Source organism: Suillus clintonianus (assembly GCF_016758775.1).
Source record: "Suillus clintonianus strain FC179 chromosome Unknown DEU56scaffold_192, whole genome shotgun sequence".
In the NCBI taxonomy this organism is placed as follows: Eukaryota; Fungi; Basidiomycota; class Agaricomycetes; order Boletales; family Suillaceae; genus Suillus; species Suillus clintonianus.
Window position 1 is genome coordinate 1 of NW_024539416.1, and position 27,698 is coordinate 27,698.

Consider the following 27,698-nt stretch of genomic DNA (forward strand, 5'->3'; position numbering starts at 1 on the left):
GGGAATCATGACGGAAACTCGTGATGTCCTCGTCGCCATGAAGACAGGGGGCGGCAAAAGCATGATGTGGATGGTTCCCTCAATCCTCGACGAGAATTGCGAAATCCATCGTCGTCTGCCCATTCGTGGCATTGCTAGAAGAACAGTACAAGAAGACGGTTGCTGGTGGCTTGCGATGCCACAATTACTCTCAATCCAAGGAAGTACCGGACGACGTTCAGGTCCTTTTCATTAGGTGGAGCATTGCTCGTCTACTGTTTTTGCTAAGTAAGAGGGGCATATCTCACCTGCCCAAAGTTCAGTGATTGATTGATTGATACTCTACAGTCTCCTCGTGTCCCCCCTTGGGAATAAATTCACCAGGGCCTTCGTAGACGAATTTCATGATAATGTCAACTGCCATCCGGAACGAATAAAGGCATGGGGGGTTCTTGCCAGGCAATTCAGCGCCATGAGGATACTGATCTGCCTCCTGTCCGCTACTGCCCCCTCCCCATCGGTTGTCGAGCTTCATCAAACCATTCGGTATGAAGGTGGACAACCTCGCCCAGTTCAGGTCTTCAACAAACCGTCCAGAAATTGGAATGCACGTCGTTCCAGTCCAGCCTATTATAGCACAGCAATCATTAGGTCGTCTGGTTTGTGCACTCAACGGACTCTTGGATGATGACGAACGTATCTTGGTATTCTTTTGCTCGCAAGTCGAGGCGGAGACCTTTGCAGTCCTGCACAAATGTGCAGTCTATCACAGCAACCTCTGGGCGAACGGAAATACCAAGGCCTACAACCTCGACCTCTGGGACAGAGGAGAATCAAAGGTGATGGCATGCACCACGGCTTTCGCACAGGGTATAGACAGATCCAAAGTTCGATTCGTGGTTATCTTCAAACCGGCATATGGGCTTGTAGTGAACAACCAAATGCTGGGTCGCGCAGGTCGTGATGGAAGGGAGTCCCATGTGTTTTTTGTCAGCGACGTTACTGGCATAGCATCCTTCAAAGGGTCCAAGAGGAATCAGGACGAATGCCTGCTGGAGTTGGACCGAGTGGTCCATGGTCCGGAGTGTCGCCGATACACCAATACGGTCTGCATGGATGGCGTCGATCTTGCAACTCGTTGCAATCAAGAACCTCGTGGCGTCCCTTGCGACATTTGCGATCCAGATAGCCCGATGCAGCAGTTCGCCATACAAGCCCTGTCGCAAGAACAAACATCCATCTCACACACTCCAGCTGTGCAGGCCCCACCTCCTGCATTTGTGCCAGCAAGCAGATTAGCACAAACCATGGAGAACGCCCCTGTGAGTTTTTCCCCATCCCATGATATCTCGTCGTATTGAGGCCATGTCACAGGAGGACGCTGAACCGGCCCAACCACTGTCGCAGGACAGCGATGCCCTGTATGGCATGGACTCACAGATAACCTCGTCTCAAGCTCTCGTGCTTGACGCCATTGAGGTCATTCACAAGCCCGTCAGTCAAATCCTCGATCCACACTCTGCTGATGCTGACCATTTATTTTACCTCGTACAGCGCGACAACATGAAAAACATCTTCATGGTATGCATTCCCCATCTTTTTCTTTTGTCCAACATTACTCACAGCATTTAAAGTCCTGCTCGCAGCCTTCTGCGTCATCCTCTTCAAGACTCCAGCTGCCACCCCCCTCATCACTTCCCAGTGATTCCCGTACCTTTGCATCCAGGGCGGAACAGGTAAATCAAGCAGCCATGAGTCGTCTGGCACGAACCTCCCGCCTGAACAGATATATGGAGGCATTGAGAGATCACTGCCCCTTTCACTTTGGAAGAAGAGGACTCCGAGTCTTAGAAGCCAGCCATGCTGCCTGCGAGGAAATGAGCGAAGTGCCCATGTCGGAGTACTACCAGTTCAAACGAGCATTCTCATTTGCTCCCTTCACTTATTGCTTTCAGTGCTGCTTACCCCAGTCAAGAAACCACAACGGCGAGGAACCAGCTTGTCATGCTGGGTTGCTCTACAAGAAAGGGGTGACTTGCCCATTCTCTGGATTCATCTTCAAGACCGTCTTCTGTTTCTGGTCCAGAGAGGAGTTCAGACGTCACTTGATTCAGGATGTCAGCCAAGGGGCCCAGCTCTCGACATTGACCGACTTCATTGCATGGGCAGTCCAAGAACATGCTGAAGAAGGTAAATACAATAATTGTGTCGAGGCTTTCCTCTGGTTCTGCAGCGAGGTGGAGAAAGCAAAGCCTGACTTTTTCATGTGATGGATGAATTTCTGCGGACGAGGCGAGTCTCCCATTTTTAATTCGAAGAATCCTATGTCTCATCCGAGTGTACCACAATTATTTCTAGGCAAGAAGAACCGGCATTCAATCATACCCTGCATAGTAGTTAGTTCCGTCGTCTCATGCACATAATCTCACATGTACAACAATATGTCTACAAAGTCAGTACAATGATTCTGGTCGTCTTCCTCTGCCTGTCTTGCAAATCAAGGAATTATGACAAAGGGAGGGGAAAGACTATTGGGATACAGAGGGAAGATCCAACAAGTTGCCTGCGTCGTGAAAGCTGGAACATTATTTCAATTTGAACTCAAGAAACCAGATATCTGGAGATCACATCAATTCCGCTTGGTTCTTGTGGTCTCAGGTCCCCATACCAGATAGATCATCGAAGATAGGTGAAGACGAGTCTAAATAAGTGCAGGTGAGCTAAGATAAACTCAGAGAAGTTCTTGAAAGTGCAGGTGGGTACAAACAAGCCAAGGGAGGGGAAAGGAAGTTCAGGCAAGTCCAGAGAAGAGAGGTAAACTCAGGAGATCAGCATGAACAAGTGAAAAGGAGTCTAGACAAGTATAAATCAGCACAGGCGAGCCCAGATCAATGCGGAGGGGTTCATAAAAGCAAAATTAAGTACGAGAGAGTCCAAATGAGTCAAAGAGAGGGAAAACGAGTTCAGGAAAGTCCAGAGGAGTGAATTCAAAATGGGAAGATCAGCATGGACAAGCAAATACAAGTCCAGAAGAGTCAAAGTGAGTTCGAGTGAGCCCAGAGGAATGTGAAGAGGCTCATATAAGCGAAAATAAGTGTGGGCGAGTCTGAAGGAGTGAAGGAGAGGGGGGACGAGTTCAGCGAAGTTTAAAAAAGCGAAAACAAGCTCCGTGGATCAGCCAAGACGGGTGAAGACGAGTGTAAACGAGTACAGATGAACCCAGAAAAATGTAGAGAACTTCATGAAAGTGAACATGAATACAGGCGAGTTCAAACAAGGAGAGGAGAGGAGAAAAATGAGGGTCAGGAAAGTCCGAAGGAGAGAAAACAAGTAACAAGCCAAGGAGATCTCAGATCATTGTCGGCAAGTACAGTGGATACGACCATATTCTGTTCAAGACAGAGGGACACTCACAGATAGTCATCCCCACAGGGAAGTGGATGCAAAAATAGCGGAGTGGCAGGGACGTCCCTGCTTTGGGGGGTGGTTTCAAAAATAGAGCAGCAGGGACGTCCCTGCTGGGGGGGTGGGTTCAAAAATAGAGGAGCAGGGACGTCCCTGCCAGTGAGTGGATGGGAAAAAAGAGAAGCAGGGACGGAGGAATTGTTACATACGCCCGTCCCTGCTGGAAAACACAGAGGAGCAGGGACGTCCCTGCTGGGGGAGTGGGTGGGAAAATTACGTCAGCAGGGACGTCCCTGCCGCGAGGCGGATGGGAAAAAAAGGAAGCAGGGACGGAGGGACTGTGACGTAAGGTCGGGACGAGTCGAAACATCGAAAATGGCAGATGGGAAAGAGAAGCAGGGACTGTGAGGTAACGGCTAACCATAAGAGGAAGGAGCAGGGACGGGGACTACTGGGGGGGCGCGGCGGGGGAAACATATAGATAGGGCACATATAGGGGGTAACTACTTGAGACGAAAGGTTAAGGAAGGAAAGTATCACATGTTATATTATGTAAGCGGACAATGCGTCATTGCGTCAAGACACTGATGCGGAGGACTCTATGATAGTGCGCGTGAAACCAGGACCCTCTCTTTGCAAAGCCTCCTCAACAGAGAAGACTTCTACATCCTCCAAGCTCAGTACTATCATATACATAATGAAATAGTTATATTGTACTGTAAGAATAACTAAAGTACCAATAATCAGGATTGAGCGGCTGAAGAGGGAGGGCTTAGTTAAGTACGGATAAGGGACTGAAGTGACTTACCAGGCAGCTGGTCTAAAAGCTTCAGGTTCATATAGTGTACGAGGAGTTCGTGAATGTTAGGAAGCGCTTCGGGATGAGGTTCATACTGTCCAAGCCACTTGTGGTAAGCATCGCGGTTTAAAAACTTCCTGCTGTTTATGCCCATCGCCCGGCAGACGGCCTTGAAGATGGGCTTGTCGTCGTAAATGACGTACGCAAGTGGGCGAAGTTGGTCATCGTAGAGACAGGAGAATTTGCTTTTGGGGTTGGGCTGCGCCTGATTCTGGTGGACGGGATCAGGAGCGAGGCAGCCATAACAGAATCCATTGGAAGTGAAACGTAGTTGTTGTCTGTACTGCTTATACCCCTGAGTTTTGAGGATGCCTCGATGGCACGAGTAGGGGAAATGTCTGCCAAAGTCGGAGAAGAACAGACAGATCGAACACTTGCCGACGTTCATCTGACACCATCGACCGATGTGCTGCTCCTTGCCAGATCGGGTGGTGGGATAACCCTCTCCCAAGAGCGGTTCATGCACGAACGGATCCTCAGGAGTGGAGTTGGAGGGTGGCTGAGGAACTTGAGTATGATGGGATCCAGAACGAATGGGGCCCTGAGCCCGCGGGGCGACGTATGCAGGTTGTGGGGGTGGACGATCGTGTGTTGTCAAGTGAACACGTTTGGCGGGAGCTGGTTGGTTGGCGCGTGAACCATAGGGGATATAATGCGTGGCTTTGGGGGCGGGGGATGCATCGGAATCATGAGAGGATGTTGTTTCCTCGATGTCGTTGCTCATTTGAGGGAGGCGCACGTCACCAGCCTGTCTGAACGGCGTTGGTGAAGTCTGACGGTGAGATGTACTTGCGGTATGGCGACTAATGGGAGTAGGGAGCCCATGAACTCTCGGGCCCGCTGCCTGGGTGAGAGTATGGGCTGGAGTGAGAGCTTGAGGAGGTGCAAGAGATTTCAGGCGAGAGCCAGACGGGCTACTGTAAAATTGCTGATGGTGTCTGACCACATGCTACAAAGTTAGTGAGTATGAGGACTTGAGAGATGGACGGGAGGAGCCTTACCGCATGTGATTGACAAACGTCACAGAGCTCAGTTGAAAGCATGGACAAGCAGGTCTGATCTATGCCATCCAAAAAAAGCGAAATGGACCTGCGACGGCAGGTTTGGTGGGATACCAAATCAACCATTGATTGGAGGCCAGCGTGATCTTCTGAAGGATTGATGTCGACTGAGGGTATGTTGCTGTAGAGGAGGTGATGGACGCTGGGCTTTCCGTCACGCCCAGCCCGGCCCGACATTTGAGCAAAATGAATCATCGATAGGATCTTGTCTTCCTTGTTGCCCTGTTGATCGGTACTGACCCAGGAGATTTCGCGATTGACGATAATCCGAACGGAGTGAACGTCGATTCCTTGAGCCATCGCCAAGGTTCCTACAATCCATGCTGACTTGCCCGTTCTCCACGTCATCATGGCGGACTTGCGCTGCTCGTCACTGAGTTGGCCGTGATAGCACGGGAATCCCGTTGTCTCTGCCAGCTGCTCACAGCAATTGGTAGTCAGTACGAAGATGATGCCGCGCTCGTGGGGTTGGAGCTTAAACGATAGCGCCAACGAGACGACGTCGTCGTCGATTGTTTCCTTCGTAGTACGGCGAACACGGTATTGAATTTCCGGGCGGTGGGTGGGCATGCGAATTTTACGCACGTGGGACGGCTCCATACGCAACATCTGGCGAACCTGCTTAGTATGGTATGCGACCCTAAAGACTCATGCTTACCTGCAACAATGCGACCTCAGAACGAGGACTAAGCGAGCCCGTCAGCAAAGCCACCTGAACATTAAGATCGGTGATCCTGAGCAGCATCTTAAATGCGTGACGGTAGATGGCGGCTATGAGGATGTCTTGGGCCTCGTCAAAAATGATGCCTCGCAAGTGGCCAGACGCCTTGCAGGCCTTGACCCAGGTTCGAAACTCGCTGTCAGCACAACGCTCCAAGCTGACGAAAACCAAGCGACAAATGAACAAATTGATATCTCGGGAAGGATAGATGGCGTATGCCAATCCCTTGGAGTTGGCGTCGTCGATGACTTGGTCGAGCAGTGCTCGATATGGAATGACGATAAGACGGAATCCAGCATTCTCCACATACCCAGGGGAGCCGTAGATCACACTCTTTCCAGCACCCGTGGGCATTATGATCAGGACGTGAGGGTAGCCTTGTGAGATGACCTCTACCGCCAAAGCCTGTTGGATGCTCTTGAAGTTGGCCGTTGGGTCGGCAAGATATGCACGGAGGCCTTGGGTTCGAACAAATGCGATTTCCATAGGCCCGACATCAAGAACAGGTGATTGAGAGACATCGCCAGACCGAGCTTGAGTTTGAATGACGGCCTGATGAGTACGGTCAATCTTCTCGTGCGTCGACTGCAGCAAATCGATGATGAGCTTGTTGTTGGAAGCCGTTTCCTTTATGACTACGGTTTGCTCAACAGCGACTGCCTGCAGCTTATCCAGGGTGGCCGATGCCATCTCGTGGAGGGTGGTGTACGAAATCTGTGGTTCGCGAGCGGCGCGCTTGGGGTTGTCTAACCACGTCCAGAAGCGCTGCGATACCTGGAACAACTCTGATATCATGTCTTCGTGAAGGCTAGGGAGGTCGTTCCATGTCAACCCATAACGTGACCTGCCAGTACCGGTGCTGTGTCCAAAACTTTCGTCGATAGCATCATCTTGTTGGTCTCCTTCGTCATCGATGTCCAGATTGAGTATACGGCGCATGATAGCCTTGATCATTTGACGCCACATGCGTAGGCCCATGGAGACATGCAAGTGATGGTTAGTTTGGGTTTGGAGGATTTGCGAGAAGTCCTCGCTGCGCAGCGGTTTGCTAAATCGCATAAATACCTGAGGGCCCAGGTCCCTAGGGGGAGTATGGATAGCATGAATCCAAACCTCAGCAATGCCTCGCAGGGGGCCTGCCAGGTACATGATGATTGGTTGGAGAGGGCGATAAATGGGACGAGCAACGTATTTGTCGGGATAATCTGTGCGCTGGCGAGATTTGTTGTAGCCGGTAATGAAGGTAATATGGCCTGCAACAAAGTACAACGTCCGAGGACCCTCACGTGTATTGGTGAGGCGATATGTTTCGAGTTCTGTGCCCCTAGCCGGTCCTCCTGAAGTCACATGGACAAGGCAGAAAACGATGTCATGGAATTCGGCCAGTGCATTGAACCACCTTGCGACTGACGCTATGAAAGCTTAGCGATTAACCTAAACGATATAAAAGTCAAGCTCACCTTGCTTGAATACCGTCCTGGACGGCTGGCGGACATGATATTTGTTGAATATTTCCGGCGTATCATAGAACCTCTGCAACAAGAGGGCTTGAAAAGCTTTGAACGGATTTTGTGGGTCTTGAATGAAAGAGTAGCCCGGGGTGTTATTACGGAGCGGATCCTTAGGCCACTTGCCAGGCTCTAAGGGATCCAAATGGGTCTTCAAACACTGGTCAAAGTCCTTCATGTCAACGCCTTCGCATAACGATACGATGAGGGTATTTGCGCGGCTGATCAGCGAATGGACCATGTCTCTGATAGCTGATATGATGAGCGGGGAGCCGTCAACTTGAAGGACGGTACGTTCTGTGTTCCAAAGGAGACATGGCAGGCGGGTCTCTGAATGAGCTATGGAGGAGAGCAAGTGCATCTCCTCTCTGAGCGTGGTGAAGGGATACCTTTCGCCTTCAGTGAGCATGGGTTTGAGAGTCTCGAAGTAAAAACTATTGCGTGGTTAGCGAGTGTGATAACACGGTAGCGACAGCACGTACTTCAACAGCCCGTCAGTCGTACCATTCAACACGCGATTGTACCCCTCGAACACCCCAGTTGCACGCATGGAGTATTGTATACATGACAAGTTGGGAACGATGGTGGACGCGGGTTCGAAAGTACCGTCAAGAAGCAGATGCGACATTATCATGTATCTGATGAGATTACAGCTGAAACGATCCTGCGTGATGTGTTCGTTGGGAGTGCTCAAGAATAAGAACGAAACCTCTTGAATATGATGGGTCACAGGACCTCGCAAAGCGCCTGTCAAGACCGCTAAGAGCTGTTGGAGCGCTGTTGTTTGGGTGGCAGTGAGAAGGAGTTCAAAGGGACAGCTGTCTGGAGCGTCTGTGAAACGTAGTAACATTGTGAGGAAGCGGGCCCATATACGTGCACATTTGGCCACGTATGTATCCGTAACAGGGGCTCGAAAGGGAGCGTTGACAATTTCGCTGAACACAAGTTAGTATCAAATAATGAAAGCGATTTCAGACAGACTTACCCTTTAGAAGTGTTGACCCAACGCAAAAAAGTAACGTCGATATTGGGTAGCACAATACATATCTCGCTGAGCCAATCATGTACAGCAGTGTGCAGCGCTTGAAAGTGTTGCTCGTCGTCGCTGGGGCTGGACACGACCTGCAATGCTTTCGTCACCGAAAGGCCCTCGATAGCCTTGTTCCACCCCATTTTGCCCAAGAAAGTTCCGTGTTGCCTCGTGTCATGGTCAACGTGGTACACATCTGAATCAACATGGGGAACATTTCGCGTGATCTCGTCAAGGTATTCGTTAAATGCGCGTTGCTGCGGCGGCATTATGAGATTGAGATCGATGGCAACAAGAGTCTGATTGCCACGAAACTCGTATATGCGTTGGAGGTCGCGCTCTGCTGAGTTCGGACGATACGAGAAACCAGGATGCTTGGAGGCGAAGTGGTCTTGCATGGTGCGTGTGGCAACAGCAAGGAAACCACATCCATCGATTGAGCATGAGGAGCCACGAAGTATTTTGAGGCCAACGATGGGGGGAATGCGTCCTAACGGTGCAGTGAACTTGTTCACGCATCCCAACGACGCGAGGATGGGTTGCAGGACTTCTTGTGGAGGAGGTCGCAAATCATGGCTCACAGCGTGCGTACGGACGTGATCAGCAGGGATTGCGATCTCACAATCAATACAGATCGCGATTTTGTGTATGGGGTCGACGATAATACTGAGTTTGTTTAGGACGGCTACATCAGCTTGGGATGGAGAAGGTAACGGCGGAATAGTTGTGGCTGCCTGTGATATTGATGAGACGAGCATAATGAAGAGGGTGAGGCTGACGTACCGATGCCGGTGCCCCTAAATCTAGCTGTTCTTGTGCGTCTGGGGCAGAGCGATGCTTCGCCTTCTTCGCCTTCTTTTCTTTATGCTTGCGCTTCTTGCTGGAGGAAGGACGATCTGGGGGACTGCCAGCACGCTGGGAAGTAGTACTGTCAGGAAGCGCCATGTAGAACAACTGAAGGGAGACGTACAGACACAACATCAACCTCCTTATCTACTTCGATAGAGCCTTTCTTGGTTTTTCTCTTCTTGTGCACCTTAGGGGAGGGAGTATCGTTACAGTGCGCCAGCTGTGGGGTTGGGACACGGGGAGGAGTACCGCTCCCTGGTGGTATTTCGGCAGGAATACCACCAGTACGCTTAAAAGTGGAAATGTTACACAGTAGCTTGTGAAAGAATTGAAGGCTAACATACCGATGCAGCCTGAGGCTGCTCATTTATGTCACCGGTTTGATCGTGTTTCCTCTTGCTAGGTGCATGAGTATTGCTATCTGAATCGTGAGACGTAGTGTCGGAAACGAGAACACCATCAACGTGGGTCCGCTTATGATGCGTTTGCAGTTGTAGGGGATCTTCGTAGACAGCCTTGCATACATGGCAATGAAAATCGCCGTCGCTTTGACGTGTCAAGGTTACACCATCTGATTGGACTCGCCGTCAGCCTGCTTAATGAGGATGAATGAAGAACATACCGATGCAGATGGATTTAACATGGTCAATTCGTATGTGTTTTGCCATGGCTGTTTTGTGCCTTGTGGTATAGCCGCAGTCAGGGCACTTTTTCGTCCTTAATCTCTGAGCATTAGCGGCTGAAAAAGCGGACGAAGGTTGAGCTCACATTGTAGCAACGAGGGTATGATTGCTGCCATCAGCAGAATTTTTTACTTTAATACTGTAGACCGACGCATGCATGTGCAGACATTCTAATAACAGATCGTGTGTAGTTATAATCGAAGCATTCCGGTACTGCGTTTTGGCCGTGACAGATGTGCAAGTATATGTACGAATATGTAATACTAAGGTGGGGCTGACAGACATAAGATGTGGTTCTCGAAGTCGAAGCATGTGCTAAAATGATTAATGGGCGTAGGAAAGCGTTTTAGGACATGATTGTCTCCTTCCCCTGGCCAAGTACTTCGATTAAAAGTAACTATATTAATGTTGAGAGAAGCCGGGGCCTGGAGCCAAATATCATCATCAACCCATCCATCGTGTGCCTGTCGCATGAACCCCCCTAAGCCAGACCTAGCAAGACGCACTGATATGAAGCTTGGGCCGAGATCTTTGATCGGCACAACATTGATCGGAACAACAGGACAGCAGCGATAAATGCGAGGCCTCCGCGTATTCTTCTAATCGTTGACACACCATACTAACATCTCTGATTTCGCGTATGAAATCGGTTGAATGTTTCCTGTGACTATGCGCACATCATCGATGGGGTCTGACATGTACTTCCTGGACGTGCATGAGCAAGACTTCGAGTACAAACCTTTCAGACTCACAGGAGGCCATCTAGGAACTCTGGGAGGTATGTTATAGGTTCGAGCTGTGGTAAATCATGACAGAACGGGTTCGATGAACTTCTCCATGTATGGTGCGACGTCCACGCCGAAGGCAACGGCTGTACCAGTGAGGCCGACTGGCTTTGTCTACAATCAGATCCGGAGATGAGAAAGTGTGGCTCTACGAGAGCTACCATCGACGACATCAGGGTAATCCCCTTGCCCGTGCTCAAGAGCGAGAATTACAATCCAAAAAAGCTGGCCAAGTGCGTACGTGCTGCGAGAACAACATAGGTGTGCGGCTTGTCCAGATATTCGGTCATAAGGCCAGCATATCCTGTTAGAACGTGGTAATCAGTCTATGCATCAAACGAGGATAAGATCAACCAACCCGTGTCTGAACGCTCCTCAGACGGTTTCGGAACTCCGCCAATGCAGGCGAAGTAGGCAAGATCACATTCAACTACTGCACGATCTCTGCGGCAAACTCCAGATCCTGTATAATACCAGTCAATTAGCATCGCAACGAGAACCACGAAAAACACTAACCTCTTATTTGTCTAGAATCTCCGCGAACGTCTCATGAGGGGCATATTCAAAGGTGCGTGAGCGTTGCTGAAGGTCCTCATCAGCGCCTATATGCGCTCAGTTTCAGCCACCCGCGTGCAGATCAAGACATGATAACTTACCTAGAGCTTCCGTCGATCGACTGGATAAGCAAACATCAGATGACGATGAGCTGATCGGGAACTGTGAAACGCGTGATAAATCAGTGTTGGGTCAAAAAAAGTAGATAGCGATGAGAGTACCTTGTGGTAAAGTCTGTTGAGCAATGATCGGCTTGCCTGGAGGGAACGGAGACGCGGGACTCGCTAACACGTAAAGCGCTGTGAGTACTGGCTTTCTGTTGTGACAATGAGTGATAACAAAGTGAAAAGTAATCGCACCTACGGATGACGTTCAGGCCAGGCGAGAACGTAGCCAACGATTATTTGGAGGCGTTGAGAAAAAGGAGAAAAACCGACAAGCGTTTGCTCTCATCGACGACAAAGGTATGAGATTGACTCGAGCGTTTGCGCTCGGGCCAAAGAGAAACATCAACGAGCGATTGCGCTCGTCGACGAGAAAGGTGATAGATTGACGCGAGCGTTTGCGCACGGGCCAAAGAGAAACATCGGCGAGCGTTTGCGCTCGCCTGATGGACCCCTATATTGAATGTAGGGGAAGATGGGAGTACGAGGAAGAGAAAGGAAAATTACGTAAGGTCCAACATTGTTTGTTTGTAGGAAAGCCCGCAAACAATTACATAAGCTACACAACATTTGTTTCAACGTTCGATCTTACATAAGCGTCAAAATAATGGTGCACCGGCTCAATAACAATTACATTATTAATAGTATACCACCACTGTTAATCATGTTAAGTAAACAATTAAAATAGACCTGTTAATTCGGTGAAAAACAATATTGATTCGGACATGCTGAACACTGGTGTTCTAATTAATTTAAATGAACAATTAAAATAAGCCTGGTAATTAGGGGAAAAACAAGATTAATTCAGATTGTTTATTAATGGTGGTGCAATGGGATGCAAAATGATATTGTTATATCAAGTTGTCAATTGGCAGGTCAACCCTAAGCAAGGCAGCTAACCGAGACAACGAGAAACCGAGAAGATATGTATTCATCCGAAGCAAGGCAGCTAACCGAGACAACGAGAAACCGAGAAGATACATATTCATCCGAAGCAAGGCAGCTAACCGAGACAACAAGAAACCGAGAAGATATGTATCCATCCAAAGCAAGGCACCTAACCGAGACAACAAGAAACCGAGAAGATACATATCCATCTGAAGCAAGGCAGCTAACCAAGAAAATTGAAATCCTGCAAGATATCAAGCAGATACTTCCGACATTATGTTGATTTTGGGCTTTTCTGACCCGAATTTGCAGTTTTATATAGGGGAACATCAGTTAAATGGCCATTGGAACATCCGGGGCTGTAGTTGGGACTTCAGGTATGTTGAACGGAAATATTTCATCTTTGCACGAAGCAAACCCGCGTGATATCAAGCAGATAGTTGCAACATTATATTGATTTTGGGCTTTTCTGACCCGAATTTGCAGTTTTATATAGGGGAACATCAGTTAAATGGCCATTGGAACATCCGGGGCTGTAGTTGGGACTTCAGGTATGTTGAACGGAAATATTTCATCTTTGCACGAAGCAAACCCGCGTGATATCAAGCAGATAGTTGCAACATTATATTGATTTTGGGCTTTTCTGACCCGAATCTGCAGTTTTATATAGGGGAACACTAGTTTAATGGCCATTGGAACATCCGGGGCTGTAGTTGGGACTTCAGGTATGTTGAACGGAAATATTTCATCTTTGCACGAAGCAAACCCGCGTGATATCAAGCAGATAGTTGCAACATTATGTTGATTTTGGGCTTTTCTGACCCGAATTTGCAGTTTTATATAGGGGAACATCAGTTTAATGGCCATTGGAACATCCGGGGCTGTAGTTGGGACTTCAGGTATGTTGAACGGAAATATTTCATCTTTGCACGAGGCAAACCCGCGAGATATCAAGTGGATAATTCCGACATTATGTTGATTTTGGGCTTTTCTGACCCGAATCTGCAGTTTTATATAGGGGAACACTAGTTTAATGGCCATTGGAACATCCGGGGCTGTAGTTGGGACTTCAGGTATGTTGAACGGAAATATTTCATCTTTGCACGAAGCAAACCCGCGTGATATCAAGCAGATAGTTGCAACATTATGTTGATTTTGGGCTTTTCTGACCCGAATTTGCAGTTTTATATAGGGGAACATCAGTTTAATGGCCATTGGAACATCCGGGGCTGTAGTTGGGACTTCAGGTATGTTGAACGGAAATATTTCATCTTTGCACGAAGCAAACCCGCGTGATATCAAGCAGATAGTTGCAACATTATGTTGATTTTGGGCTTTTCTGACCCGAATTTGCAGTTTTATATAGGGGAACATCAGTTTAATGGCCATTGGAACATCCGGGGCTGTAGTTGGGACTTCAGGTATGTTGAACGGAAATATTTCATCTTTGCACGAAGCAAACCCGCGTGATATCAAGCAGATAGTTGCAACATTATGTTGATTTTGGGCTTTTCTGACCCGAATTTGCAGTTTTATATAGGGGAACATCAGTTTAATGGCCATTGGAACATCCGGGGCTGTAGTTGGGACTTCAGGTATGTTGAACGGAAATATTTCATCTTTGCACGAAGCAAACCCGCGTGATATCAAGCAGATAGTTGCAACATTATGTTGATTTTGGGCTTTTCTGACCCGAATTTGCAGTTTTATATAGGGGAACATCAGTTTAATGGCCATTGGAACATCCGGGGCTGTAGTTGGGACTTCAGGTATGTTGAACGGAAATATTTCATCTTTGCACGAGGCAAACCCGCGAGATATCAAGTGGATAATTCCGACATTATGTTGATTTTGGGCTTTTCTGACCCGAATCTGCAGTTTTATATAGGGGAACATCAGTTTAATGGCCATTGGAACATCCGGGGCTGTAGTTGGGACTTCAGGTATGTTGAACGGAAATATTTCATCTTTGCACGAGGCAAACCCGCGAGATATCAAGTGGATAATTCCGACATTATGTTGATTTTGGGCTTTTCTGACCCGAATTTGCAGTTTTATATAGGGGAACACTAGTTTAATGGCCATTGGAACATCCGGGGCTGTAGTTGGGACTTCAGGTATGTTGAACGGAAATATTTCATCTTTGCACGAAGCAAATCCGCGAGATATCAAGCGGTTATCCGCCACCCTACCTGGTTTATGTAGGAAAAATACAATTAGATATGGGAGAGCACATGTTAAGACACATCAGATCATGTGGTGCTGATGATATAGGGTGTGGATTAGTCAGACAAACATTTCATAACATGGCCAAACATGTTTTGCACCTATGTATTATTATTCTATGATTTAACTGTGATTTATGGAATTTAATACTCTATCCGCATACTGCCTTATATGGACATCGGAACACTAATGAAATTTGGGGTTATGTAAGCACTACCATGAGTGATTTTTTGAGATACTCAAGTTGGCATATAGTGTGGATATCGCCCAGGAATTTACATCTTGCTTTGAGAAATACGTCCAATTTTAAACGCGTTGTAAGAATACGGTATGCTTAGTCATCAGATAAGTGATGAATGATAGTCCAAGCCATGAGCATATAGTTTATGGTCTATGACTCAGATTTTGTTCCCACGCCCTCTAATCAGTGCATTTCGTGTTCCGAATGATCTGGCGTGCAAATGCAGCTTCCGCGTGGAAGTCCAGTAGATAGGCTCCCTCAGGGAGCCGGTCACGTACCGTGTTGAAGTTGGACGTCTCGTCCAGCGTTGCAGCCATGGAGCTAAGTGAGTGTGTCAGTACTCGGTCCCCTGAGGGAGCCGCACACTTACGAGCGAGTGATCTGAGCCATGACGCTCTCATTTATCTCCACCTCCTTTTTACTGAGCTGGACGGGCACCATCACCATCTTGTAGGGGATCAACGTGTCGTTGATCTTCTTGCCGTCAAAAGTAATCGATTCGACCGTCCGTCGAATAACACGCCCGCGGTAGCCACGTTTGATGTTGGTGACCCAGTTCGTCGTGGCCGTCCGAATACGGATCCTCGCTTCAGGCTCGTCGTCGTGACTTTTGGAACCGGCAGCCAACAAACGAACGGTGTGCGCTGCGGCATCAATCTTATCTTCGTGAGTCATGCTGCGACGGGCCGCACGAAGTTGCTTGAGGTGCTCCTTGTCGCGGTCATCGCCAAGCTTGCCCATGAAATATGGGATGCGGGCCAAACGGCCTAAGTTGCAGAGGTCCTGAAAATTAATCAGTGAGTGCTAACACAATACGACAGTGTGCTACTTACCTTTGGACCCGTGTACAACGGGGTGCCAGTCGACAGGAGTTTGACTATAGCTGCCTTCATCACCTCCAAGGTCGCGTAAAACCCGGCGGTAAGGTTGCGCATATCGTGGACCTCGTCCACGGAAGCGGTAAGAAACTTCTGACGCGCCCACAGGCACTTTGCAGCCTGCTTGCGTAACTTCAGCGAACGCATGTCGTCAGACGCCTTGTTGCTGTTGTGCCCAGGGACACCTTTGCGTGTATCGAACACTTTGCCGCTCGTGTTCATAACCTGAAATCTAGTAAGTACTTGCGACTGATGTTAGTGAGCAGACTCACTGAGTGATTCACCAAGATGATGCGGTGAATTAATGGAGTGGCGGAGGTTGCCCAAGCACCGTTGAAGAATTCACCGAACTCGCTCTCCGCGGTGGGGTAATTATATATCTCAACTGCTTTGGGCGCGAAAAATGTACGGAGCTCGGAGTACCACTGACTATTGAGTGAATTGGGCACGATGATGACGTGGGGGAGGTTGGGGATGGCATCCATGCCTGCAAAATATGGGCGTTCGGCTGTGGGGCAGAAGGGGATGGTAAGTCAAAGTTCACTCTCAACGAACGGCTCCCAGGGGGGACCGGCTGTACAACAGCCACCAGGTATCGCATGTGCTGCAACGGCTCCCACTGGGGACCGCTTACATGCGGCGACACCAACTACAGTCAAATTACTAACGGCTCCCTCAGGGGACCGCCACTCGCATCAATGCGATCACCAGCAGCACCAGCAACATCAACAACATCAACACCACCCGACGGTTGGTGGGTCAGAAACGGCTCCCTCAGGGGACCGCTACTCGCGTCAATGCCAACACCACCACCAACATAGACACCAACTGATCGATGGTAGGTCAAGAACGGCTCCCTCAGGGGACCGTCTAAAAACTCTGCACTCACCCAGAATTGGAGCGGGGCGCACGTTAGTGACGTTTATGGTCGATGTCACCCCATCTGGTCTCCCTCGCCCAGCTGCGACTTCCTGGATCCAGAAGGCATCGATAACGAAAGCAATGAACCCCATGGTGAGTGCTGTCTTACCCACGCCGACCTCATCAGCGATCAGCATCCCTGGCACCTCCTCATCCGACTTGGAAGCAGACCAGATCTTGTCGACCATCGCAGCGACACCAACCCGTTGATGCCACAGGAGGGCCAACGGCTCCATGTCCTCGTTGCCTTCCACGAATTTCGACGTCGACGCCGCATCCCACGCGCACAACCCAGTTTTCGAGCGAAACTCGGCAAAAAGTACGGGCTTGCCACCCGGGAACTGCAGCAGGTGATTAAGTTTGTCGTTATCCATCTCTCGCCAACCATCCACGCCGAGGTCTTCAGAAGCGTCGTTCCAGGCAGCTTTCCCGCTGTCTTCTATGTCTTCCTCGTCTTGTGGGGCCTCTAACTGACCGGGTTCAGTTTCAAACATCTGAACATACAGCGCCCAGATCTCCTCCACGTCACCGGCGGCAACGAGAGAGCCCGACTTAACCTTGCGCGCACGCTGAGCACCACGTTTGCCTGGTAACGACGGTGAGTACACATGAAAACGGCTCCCTAAGGGGACCGCGCTACGCACGGCCAGGTGTGTTGTCCGTTTTCACCGTCACCTTCTCCTTTGGCACTTGCCTAACCTTTGCTACCGCAACCACGACGACCTCTTTCAAGAACTCCTCGTATTCCCCCAGTTGATCTTGTTCCTCGGGGAACCACCCGACTGCCATGCTGAGCGCCTTGACGGCCTTCGTCGCCTCACGCAGCTGCTTGGCAGTGACCTCATCCGCGTCCTCAATTTCTGTCCCAAGTGAGTCACTAATCATACGTGCCTATCAAGACGACTCACCTTTCACGGCTACGGACGCAGCCAGTTTTTTCATGGGCAATCCTGTCTTGGCACGCCTGTAGCGTTTGCGGTGACGCTCCCAGGCGTGATGGTTGATGGCATACCAAGCATCACGAAAATCGCCACGCGGCACCCGTTCCATTGCGTTCTCGCCAGCAATCGCGAGCAGGACGTCCTCCCTGGCGCCTTCCGCATCTGTAATGTTCGGAAACTCCTCCCCTTCCTGAAGTCCCTCGTTATTGATTAGTTGCAGCGGTGCTACTCCGCACTCATTGTACGCGTCGTCAATCGCATGACCTATGTTGTTAGATACCTTTTGTTTTGTGAACCATTTCTTCAAGGCCGAGCGTCCAGCACTCCATCCTCCCTCGCTCTTGCCTTCGAGAACCTTATAACGTTCTTCTCCGGTCTTCCTCTTACGAATCGCCTCGATCATCGCGACAATAGACGCCCTCTCGTCCTCGGTGAGATGCTTGTTGGGTTCATCGAATAATTTCTCAGTCAGCCCGTACAGCTCCTGCAGAGTCCCCGACTCCTCCGCAAAAATCCAGTCCTTACCGGACAGGAGGAGCATCAAGACGGCGCTTTGCAGATTGTGACTCATGTCTGCTCCGTCAGCGGTGCATTAGCGTTGTTGTACTCCTGGGTGAGTGCACTTACTAGTTGTTTGTTGGTTTGGTGGGTTTGTGTTTCGTTGTAGGTGTTGTTGGTTGCTCGGTGGGTGATGTGTTGTCACCTCCGGCGCAGCTACTTATAACGCGATGGATAATTACCTTGAAAATATCAAATTTTCAGGGACGTTGTGATTGTGCGCGACGTACGCTACTCGATAACTACATGGGGATGCCCCGTCAGCATCAGGGTTCAGGGTTAGTTTGTTAAAGGGTGTAGATTGCCTGATATCAGTGGGTGAGCGCGACTCGTTTCTTTCATATCCGCAGTGTGACTGTGATTGATGTCAGTAATCGGCTCCCTGAGGGAGCTGCTGCACTGGATCTTTGCTGAGTGTTTCTCATTTTGTCCGTCCTTGCTGGCTAACTAACTGATCTCATGGGTGGATTCAGAATACTGAGATTTCATGATGGATGGGCCGACAAAACGTGTCTTCGATGTGGTGGGTTCTACTTCGTTTCTACTTTGTGACAATCGCCTGGGTACAGACTCTGTACGTGCCGATCGATATATGGTCAAATGGGGCAAAGTCGACGCGATCTGGGCGCGGCTCCCAATGGGAGCCGCGCCTGCAGATGCGCGTCTCTTGCCCCATTTGACCTTATTTCGATCGGCAACGAACGGAGTCTGTACCCAGGCGATCGTCACGAAGTGGAAACGAAGTAGAACCCACCACATCGAGGACACGTTTTGTTGGCCCATCCATCATGAAATCTCCTTATTCTGGAAGGAGTTGTACAGATTCTTAAATAATTGTATTATATATTCTAAATTACATGATGTTTTAATCGATGAGACCTGTCCCTCTCAAGTGGGTGAACGGAACCCATCACACAATGTCACATCTGACATCACACATGTGCAAGTACACTAACGCATTCTCTTAATCACCGCTGTTGAGAGGCGAGGCGCGGTTACCACTTGTCACGTGGGACAAATGTGAGGTCAATTGTCCGGTCCCCTCAGGGAGCCGGTGACAGTCCCAGTGCCAGATCTTCGCAGCGATGTTTTAGTGTGAACATATGTACATCACGTACATTCCTATTGCATCAGCACATGGCTTACACGCACTTGCCACTGTGAGTCACAGATCAGTGTAAGTAATGCAACGGTCCCCTGAGGGAGCCGTCCAGTACAGCGACTGTTTATCAGGCAAGTGTGCGTGCGGTCCCCTTAGGGAGCCGCTGTTCATCCTTGCCTGCCTCGTGCCTCATCACACTGACAACCCTAATTCGTCCTAAAAAGGAAATACTTATCTGCCTGCCGCTAATTTAGACCCTAGATTAGGGTTAGGGTCTCAAGCACTGAGCCATCCACCTGCGCAACCTACGATCATCTATCAACCCTAACTAACTAAGCCAATCCCAGGAAGTCGTGTGGAGGGCCAATGTACCCGCAATGGTCGAAGGTTGCGAAGCTAAGTCCCGATTTTTGTTGGCCTTCATCCTCCTCTCCATAAGGATCTTCGTGAGCGCCTCGCTCGCGATCGTCTCTCCTGACGGCAATCTCTCATACGCCGACATCAACTCCTTCTTGTCCTTCGCTCGTGGAACGACGCGTTGCTTCATATTGATCATGTAGTTCGTAAGTCGGACCATCAAGGTACGTCGGTGTTCCCAGATGATGCCCGCGATCTATGACGCAACATAGTTAGCGTATTCGGTCGCGTTAACGCTCCCCCCTCGAAACTCACCTTGGCGCTGTATTCGTGTCCCTTCCCAAGGAAACGCGAGTCATTGGTGATGTTCTGCAACATCACCGTCGACCAGTCGTCCATGGTGTGGGTCTTCGGGTGGAGCATTCGATAATAGTCGAGGAGGCTCTCGAACCAACGGCAAACCTTCGTTCGAAATGTTAAGGTGAGTTCTGCGCGTCATTAGAACTGATTAATAATTTACTCACCTCCGCCAGTCCGTCTTGAATGCGCACGAACGAGTCCCATGACTCGTTCATGACGAAACCACATAGGAGGGGCTCAGGGGCGTGCACTTGCCCTTGCTCTGGGGTCAGATAGAGGAGGACACGGGCGACCACACGATCGAGGTGAGCGAGGATCTCGTTTTCTTCGTAGTCCTCGTTCGACGTGAGTCCCCACCCGTCTTGCAGCGTTTTCACCACGCTCTGGCGATAGATGCTCAGAGGTGCGATATACACCGGGCTCATCTCCCCCATGTGCTCGCTGATTTTCGACAGTGCCGACGACGCATTCTTGTCCAGGCCATCCATCACGTTCGCCCACAGCGAAAGGTCTTGATCGTCCTTCGCCTTCGGGGTTCGCAGCAGCAAGGTGCGTAATTCCGCGACCTTGGCGATGGCGGCGGCATCGCGAGCGTCTGCTTTCTCCAACAGGTCCGTCACCTCCGCATAGCTCGGGAACATCGCCTTCGAGCTCAAGCGCCTCAAGGTCTCGATGCGGATCTTGATCCACTGGAGATACATCTGGTGATAACCGTGAGTCGACCCTCCTTCATCTATACTAAAGCGAATCCACTCACGCCCATGCAAACGTTAATAGACTTCGCAAGCCAGTTCACCGTAAATTCACGGCGATGCCTGAAGTGCGGTCCGAGCTGCAACAAACGTGTCGCGAGGAACACACACAAAGTCTCGTGCTCCAGCACCTTGTGCAGACGTGCGTTCTTCTCCTGCGTCGTACGAATCGATAACAAATGCTCGACAGCGAGACGATCACGCTCGTTAACAGGTGACGAATCGTACAACACCTTGATCTGTTTGAATAGCGTGATCAGCACCTCCTCTTCAGTCTCCTTGTACTCGTGCAAGGAGCTGTTGCGGCTCAAATGGTTCGCGAGTTCGTTCCCTTTCGCCAGTAGTTTATCTAGTATGTGTATCGTTAGTATACGTCTTTGGATAAATAAATAATTCGAAGAACAATGGCATTAGGTCCGCGGATTGATGACTCTGCATCGGCGGACCTGTGTACACTAAGGTGCATATGGTCCGCGGATTGATCACCTTACATCGGCGGACGTATACACACGAAGGTGTGTATGGTCCGCGGATTGACATATCGACATCGGCGGACGTGTTTGTGTGCTAATGTGCACATCGTCCGCAGACTGGCCTATCCACATCCGCGGACGTGTCGACACAATGTCTCGCACACCCGTCGTTTATCGTATAAGTGAGTGTGCACACAATACTCACCTTCGTCATATATGGTGACACCCCATTTCCCGATCCCGTACAGCAGGCCCTTCACCCGACACATCGCAGTGTGACAGTCGTTGTACGTCGCGATATGATCTGTGGTAAGATGTTTTAACGCGTTGATCTTCTCCCGCTTCGTCTCGAGTGCAGAGTACTCGTCGAGGAGCGACTGATTATAACGTTGTAGTGCGGCGAGTCGATGTTGCCCCGATGCGACGACGATCGCTTTGAGATCACGCATCTCCAGTTCCAGGACCTCCTCCGGATCGTCGAAATTCTTCACGAGTGATTTAGCATCCTTAAGACGCGAGGTCTTCATGATCAGCGGGATCGCCGCAACATCCTTCATCGACACGATCCCGCTCGTCTCGAAACTCCCTACTAATTTATTCGTTTCAGACTCGTTCTGGGGCCGGTCGTTGTAGACCCCGAACTTGAGCCGCCCTGCGATCGCAAGCAGATCAACCCAGGCAACCCCCACCTTACACTTGGCCACCTGGCTGTCTAGCTTCTGCGTCTCTTTCGCGATGTCCGTCGTCGGAACGATCGCTTCGATCGGTCGGTTGTTCATATGCAACACAGACGCCCCATCAGCCTGATCAAATTCAATATTTTAAAACGCTATCAGTGAGTCTTTTCTTCGAATTCTTTAATGATCGGCACTTACCTTCGTATTCTCTCCTCCTCCTTTGCTTTTTTTCGGCGGCATCTTCTTCACAGACTTGTATACAAGGTAGGGCAAGGTGATGGTATGTTATCAGACGATCTATTGTAATTTATCAGCGTCCCCCTGCTTTCTGACTCCTCTTTCCCCTTCCGTGCCCTTCATTTCCTCGAGGCTTCTTCATGTCCGCGACCGTCACGTGCTGATACCACGTGACGGATCACGGAAATTCAGAAGCCTCGAGGAAATGAAGGGCACGGAAGGGGAAAGAGGAGCCAGAAAGCAGGGGGACGCTGATAAATTACAATAGATCGTCTGATAACATACTATCACCTTGCCCACGGCACGTCCGCCGTTGTTCAAAGGTCAATCCGCGGACCTATACATACTTGTGTGTGTATCTATACACACTATGTTACTATGTTACTATATTGTCTATGTCAATTTTCATTTTGTGTGTGTATCTATACAATACTTTTGTGTGTGTACATAATACTATGTTCATATATTGTCTGTGTCGATTTCCATTATGGTCCGCTGTTCATGATAGGCCTATCTGCGGACCTCTATTGACATCTACGTAGATATCAATACAAAATATTAATCATTAACTCTCATGTTGTCCATCATCACTGAGTGTTTCTTCGTACCTATGTGTAAATATTAGCCGTATATAGGGTTCATGTATCATTTATGTTGATAGTTTTATTGTCTATATGTTACTAAATTTCAATAGAACACACACACGTTTTTGGTTTTGGGCCTTGGGGGGTAACATAACCATACTTTTAACCGAACCCATTTACAATATCCCTATATAATAGTCCACTCACCTCAGAGTCAAAGTGGCGTAATACACGGCTATAACGCGTGAACGTACAAAAGGTCGAATTGAACATGGAGATGGTGTTTGAGGCTTTGAGCTCGGTGTCAAGGACGTGAAACCGACGGGGAGGCAGTCGCGCAACGCTGTGGACTCCCCTATGATAATAAGCAAGTAAGGCTGCTGCAAACCGCAGAAGCAGAAACAGGTACGGAATTAAAGAAGACGATCGCCGAAAAAGGAAAGTTTGTTTAAAATCAAGGGACGACGGTGCTCAATAATTTTATGGAAGTTGTCAGTGTTCGTCGCTTGCCACCAGCGACAACGAACGGCTCGTCGTCGTCGTCGCCGTCGTTAAACCGACCTGCTGTCCATCCCGAAGCTGGTCTTCGCAGCGTGCATGCCACAGACGCTCGTCACGACTAGTGTAACGTTCAAGTTGATCCTGGGAATAGCCAACGTTCTTCATCTTTGTCGACACTACTATGGCAGACTTATCACCTGGCTTGGGTATGATAAGCACGCGCACATCACGGTCCTCGATGTCAAGCAACATAAATCCTCTTCCACTCATGCGCCGTACATCCGAGGGCAGTGCACCGTCAACGCCATCCACACCATCAAGCATTCCATCCTTTCGCGCTATCCGTAATCTCCTCCCGTTTGGAAATAGCAAACCAGCGTCGCCAGCTCAGCCGCCAATACAAACGAAACACCCTTTCCACTTTTCATCTCTCCGTCGCTCCAGTGACCGCAAACCTTCCATCTCCTCTGTCCGGGATCGACAACACGACCAGGATAATCCCCCTGTCATGTCTATATCCCGTCTTGATGCTGAAGAATTCACTTCGCACAAGAGGAGCTATGATCTTGTCCGTGCTGCCTCTGCCTCTGACAGCCTCCTCCCTTCACTCTCCATGGCTTCACAGTCTCCTACAATTGTTGACGACGAGATGTACGGTTCGTAGTCTCCCAATCTTTGTTAAGCGCCATTATGAAATATTCCTTCATCTCATTACTAGCCCCCGTCTACCCATGCCCCGCTGACCTTAGTACCATCCTGGAAGCTGACAATTCGGGTATTTCGAGACACATCCCTTCCTCAAGTCCATCACCCTCTCCCTCCCCTACTTCGCCACACACTTTCTTTCCATCCAAGGTCAAGTTCTCCCCACCACCATCTCAGGACACCTTTCCCATCTCAAAAGACCCATCTGCTTCCCAAACTTCTTGTGATCCCTCCCCCGCCACCTCCAATCTTGATCTCTCCCTCTCAAAATTATCCGCCGAACTCCATGATGCTCTATCCCCCACCACTGCCGACGGTTGGTCCAGTGTTATTGTGGTCGAAGATGCAGATATGCCATTCCCACCTCGGAGAACAAATTATGGGTATGACAGCAAGGAAACGGTTTCGTGTCTTCCTCAGGCCTCAGACCCAGATGCGACCTTTGACTTCAGCGCGCTTGATCCTGACCTTGCTGAGCTACTCAGCCCACATCGCACGCCCAGCAAGGACAAAGAGGAATCAGCTACTAATATATCCGTGCCAAATGTATTCAGTAGTACGCCATATGGAGTTGCATGTACCACAATCCCTCAAACACCTGGTCCTCGACTTCATTCCGCGCCTTTCGCTGAACGATCTACTACACCTTTGTCGCTAGGGCCCCCTGAAGCGCCATCACGAGAGCCAATAACGCCTTTATCGCCTAGCATACGGTCACCAGCAATTCACCAGCCTACAACCCCATTTCCTCGACCTTCACAAGGAGTAGTGCGCTCTCCAGAGCCCTACAAGCTCCCTATTACCCGTCCCTCACGTCGCCCGCCGTCGCATTTGCCAAGGCTTATGCGGAGTGTCTCTTCCGCCCCTCCTTCAATGGCTGCGGGCACGCCAGTGACCTCAGTCGAAACAGTTACAAGAATGCAGAGGCGTCAGCCTCCGTCTCCTTTATCGGCTGGGCAGGTCACAGTGGACACGGTGATGCGATCGTCATCGGATACTACGGGGTTAAGGGTATCTTCGGACACGGGTGTGTCTCGCCCATCAGTAGATGTCAGCTTCATACCTCGCTCCTCTTCCGACTCAGGAATGAGGAATACTCGCGGTGGATCAGTGGAGGTGAGTTTTTCTGTGTTCAGATTATTTTTCATATACTTACATAGTGATTTGTAGCAGAATCAACACCCAACGCTGCAGGTACATGTACCCTCATGCCCAAGTGTTGATGTTGTTCCCACCAGAGGGGCAACACCTTCGGTGCCCTGCATCACCACAACCCTTGTACCTACTTCTGCTGCGCCTTCACCCGCCAGTCTTAGTGCATCTTCCTCAACCACCCTTATCTCACCCTCCGCTACCACGACCAGCGCAAATACAAGGACTCCCACATCTAGCCCTCCCCCAACTACAAGCGCCCCCCATGACCCAACCCACCTCCGCCGCCGTCATCACCCCCACCTCTTTTTCAGCCGGAAGAGAAGCTTAAGTGTCGATGAGCCTTCATCCTTATCTGCTCATGTTGAAAGACCAGGATCCAGCGCGAGCAATCGCCTCAATGGGACGGGGAGGTCCGGGCTTGGTGTTGGGAATGGAGTTGGAGATAGAACAGGGAGAGTCAACCTCTCTCCCGGAGAAAACAGACTTGTGTCCTCCCCACTCACCCGCAGCACGCTTACACCAGGACCTCCAAATATGGAATGGCTCGGTCCAAGGACTGCCAAAGCCTTTGCTGCTGCTGGGCTGCTTGATGGGGAACGAGAGGAGTCTGGTGCAAGGTTCGAGAGAGAGAGAGCAGGGTCTGTCACTGTCAATGTCAATCGCTTCGAGCAGGACCGAGAAAGCGCAAGTTCAGCACTGAGTCGGTATGACCGCGAAGGTGCCACTTCGGTGATGAGCCGGTTAGACCGTGATCGTGAAACGTCTCTTGGCCGTTATGATAGAGACTATTCGACGATCAACCGGTATGCTTCATTGCGGGACCATGCTCCTTCGCGTGCGGCGTTTTCAGAGGCTGCGAGCTCGTCTTCGCTTGGGACGAGGAGCGCGGGTACGACGGGAAATGCTGGTGCAGGTTGGAGCCCAAGCCCGACGTTCTCGAGTGCTGCGAGAACTGCGTTTTCGGGGAGCACGGCCCCTACGAGCGTGAGCAGTGGTGTGGGATCGGGGATCGGTGCTGGGGCTGGGGCTGGGGCTGGGGCTGGTGTTGGGAATGCAATCGGAGCCAACGTCCGGACGCTTCAAGACAAACATTATCTCGAAACCTCGGCCCTACTGAATGCCCTTGCGGACTCCCAGGAGACGTGTAGGAGACTGAGGGAGGAGAATGGGATGCTGAGGGAAAGATTGAGGGTGTTAGAAGCCATGGCGAACCAGGACAGAGATGACGTGGGCTTGGGCAGAGGTGTAGGACTTGGCGTGCTTAGCATGGACGAGGAAGATGGGTCTGATAAAACACATCGCTGCGATCAAGACTTCGAGCGCTTGCCCCGCAAGCACCTTGCTTCTCTCCGCGTCTCCCCTGCCCACCAATCCCGAACACTCACGCCCGTCCCCCGCAGGCCTCATCTCGAACGTTCGCACTCGCATCTTCCCCAGCATGGCAGACACCATACTGTATCCGCTAAAGCGTCCTACGATTTCACATACCGACGGACCCCCTCCCCATCACGGTCTACGCAGCTCAGACCTTTTTCCCCGCAGAAGAGGCAGCCCCAACCTCCAACCCCATTGTCCGTCCAGCCTCCTTCCCCGCAGAAAAGACAACTACAGAGACAAAGACGCGCAAGCACATCCTCGAGCTTATTCCCCGCTCCACCGCTTGAAATGTCGATGTTGATGCTGGAGGATGTGGGGTTATCTGCCACGGTGAGCGAGTCACCGCCCTCTCCTGGCGATCCCTCCCATGTTGGCAAAAAACTGGGGCATAAACAATCGTATTCGCATTCCATGATTCCTCGTTCGCACTCCTTCTATAGACCTCAGCCCTCTTACCCAAGTCAATCTGTATCATTCACCTCCTTCGCATCGACAGGCACAATATCTGCGAGCCCAAGCACTGCGACGTTCTCGATGACAGAAGCTCCGGGGTCTCCACATAGTCTACAACTGCGCCCCGAACACGAGCTACACCTTGGCGATATGACGAGTTTGAGTCTATATGCTATGAGCGACGGGGAGGGGGATGATGGGGATGATGGGTGGAAGGATGAGGTATGAATTTTTTTTTTTTTTCTTGTTAGCGACCTGTGGGTGGCTTTCGAGGTGCGGTCACCTCCTGATAATTATGCTTCCCATGCGCTATGCTCTAGGATCTTCATCATTCGTTTGTTCATAATCCGTTCATTTTGCCTTGGCGCTTTTCTTGCTCTCCTCTTCTACTTTCTTCGAATTCGTCTTTCTGCATTTGCTTCTGCTCTCGTGTACTGCTGATTCGATCTTACATATCCACGCTATTTCATTGTAGAATATACCCAAGTTTACAATAATTGTACATAGATACCCTCCATCAAGTACTTGATAATCAAATGCTGTTTGAACTCCTCTGCAATCCAATGCTCTTTCGGAATGATAAACAAAACCTACTCATAAGTTCAATTAATTAACCGATATCAGTATACAGCACCGAACACATCCCATGATGTTGCTCGGACCCAACCAGTGCTAGTGATCGATGTGCCAATGTCAGCTGTTACAAGATGCGC

At 50.0% G+C, this 27,698-nt stretch overlaps 6 protein-coding genes across 6 annotated transcripts; 3 read left to right on the plus strand and 3 right to left on the minus strand.

Moving 5' to 3' along the window:
* Nucleotides 1-527: 527 nt before the first annotated feature.
* On the plus strand, nt 528-2,249 carry DEU56DRAFT_919981 (uncharacterized protein; the record flags this gene model as incomplete). Its single annotated transcript, XM_041358363.1, has 4 exons — nt 528-1,301; nt 1,354-1,473; nt 1,534-1,560; nt 1,614-2,249. The coding sequence occupies 4 exons, from the start codon at nt 528-530 to the stop codon at nt 2,247-2,249; spliced, it is 1,557 nt and encodes a 518-aa protein (XP_041201023.1).
* Nucleotides 2,250-4,127: 1,878 nt separating this feature from the next.
* Nucleotides 4,128-10,080, minus strand: DEU56DRAFT_919982 (uncharacterized protein; the record flags this gene model as incomplete). The annotated part of the gene is made up of 11 exons (XM_041358364.1): nt 4,128-4,141; nt 4,193-5,192; nt 5,245-5,913; nt 5,963-7,437; nt 7,486-7,967; nt 8,016-8,468; nt 8,519-9,297; nt 9,347-9,478; nt 9,534-9,701; nt 9,757-9,983; nt 10,035-10,080. The coding sequence occupies 11 exons, from the start codon at nt 10,078-10,080 to the stop codon at nt 4,128-4,130; spliced, it is 5,445 nt and encodes a 1,814-aa protein (XP_041201024.1).
* Nucleotides 10,081-12,824: 2,744 nt separating this feature from the next.
* On the plus strand, nt 12,825-14,753 carry DEU56DRAFT_762154 (uncharacterized protein; the record flags this gene model as incomplete). Its single annotated transcript, XM_041350643.1, has 12 exons — nt 12,825-12,864; nt 12,984-13,038; nt 13,169-13,212; nt 13,332-13,386; nt 13,517-13,560; nt 13,680-13,734; nt 13,865-13,908; nt 14,028-14,082; nt 14,213-14,256; nt 14,376-14,430; nt 14,561-14,604; nt 14,641-14,753. 12 exons carry the CDS (start codon nt 12,825-12,827, stop codon nt 14,751-14,753), a joined length of 648 nt encoding a protein of 215 aa, XP_041201025.1.
* A 380-nt stretch (nt 14,754-15,133) lies between these two features.
* Nucleotides 15,134-18,265, minus strand: DEU56DRAFT_919984 (uncharacterized protein; the record flags this gene model as incomplete). Its single annotated transcript, XM_041358365.1, has 8 exons — nt 15,134-15,275; nt 15,325-15,737; nt 15,788-16,057; nt 16,105-16,340; nt 16,541-16,660; nt 16,722-17,339; nt 17,398-17,613; nt 17,662-18,265. The coding sequence occupies 8 exons, from the start codon at nt 18,263-18,265 to the stop codon at nt 15,134-15,136; spliced, it is 2,619 nt and encodes an 872-aa protein (XP_041201026.1).
* A 1,417-nt stretch (nt 18,266-19,682) lies between these two features.
* DEU56DRAFT_919985 (uncharacterized protein) lies at nt 19,683-22,213 on the minus strand (the record flags this gene model as incomplete). Its single annotated transcript, XM_041358366.1, has 6 exons — nt 19,683-19,967; nt 20,027-20,173; nt 20,236-20,772; nt 20,829-21,172; nt 21,502-22,099; nt 22,172-22,213. 6 exons carry the CDS (start codon nt 22,211-22,213, stop codon nt 19,683-19,685), a joined length of 1,953 nt encoding a protein of 650 aa, XP_041201027.1.
* A 1,320-nt stretch (nt 22,214-23,533) lies between these two features.
* DEU56DRAFT_919986 (uncharacterized protein) lies at nt 23,534-27,213 on the plus strand (the record flags this gene model as incomplete). Its single annotated transcript, XM_041358367.1, has 3 exons — nt 23,534-23,951; nt 24,014-25,116; nt 25,171-27,213. 3 exons carry the CDS (start codon nt 23,534-23,536, stop codon nt 27,211-27,213), a joined length of 3,564 nt encoding a protein of 1,187 aa, XP_041201028.1.
* Nucleotides 27,214-27,698: the final 485 nt, after the last annotated feature.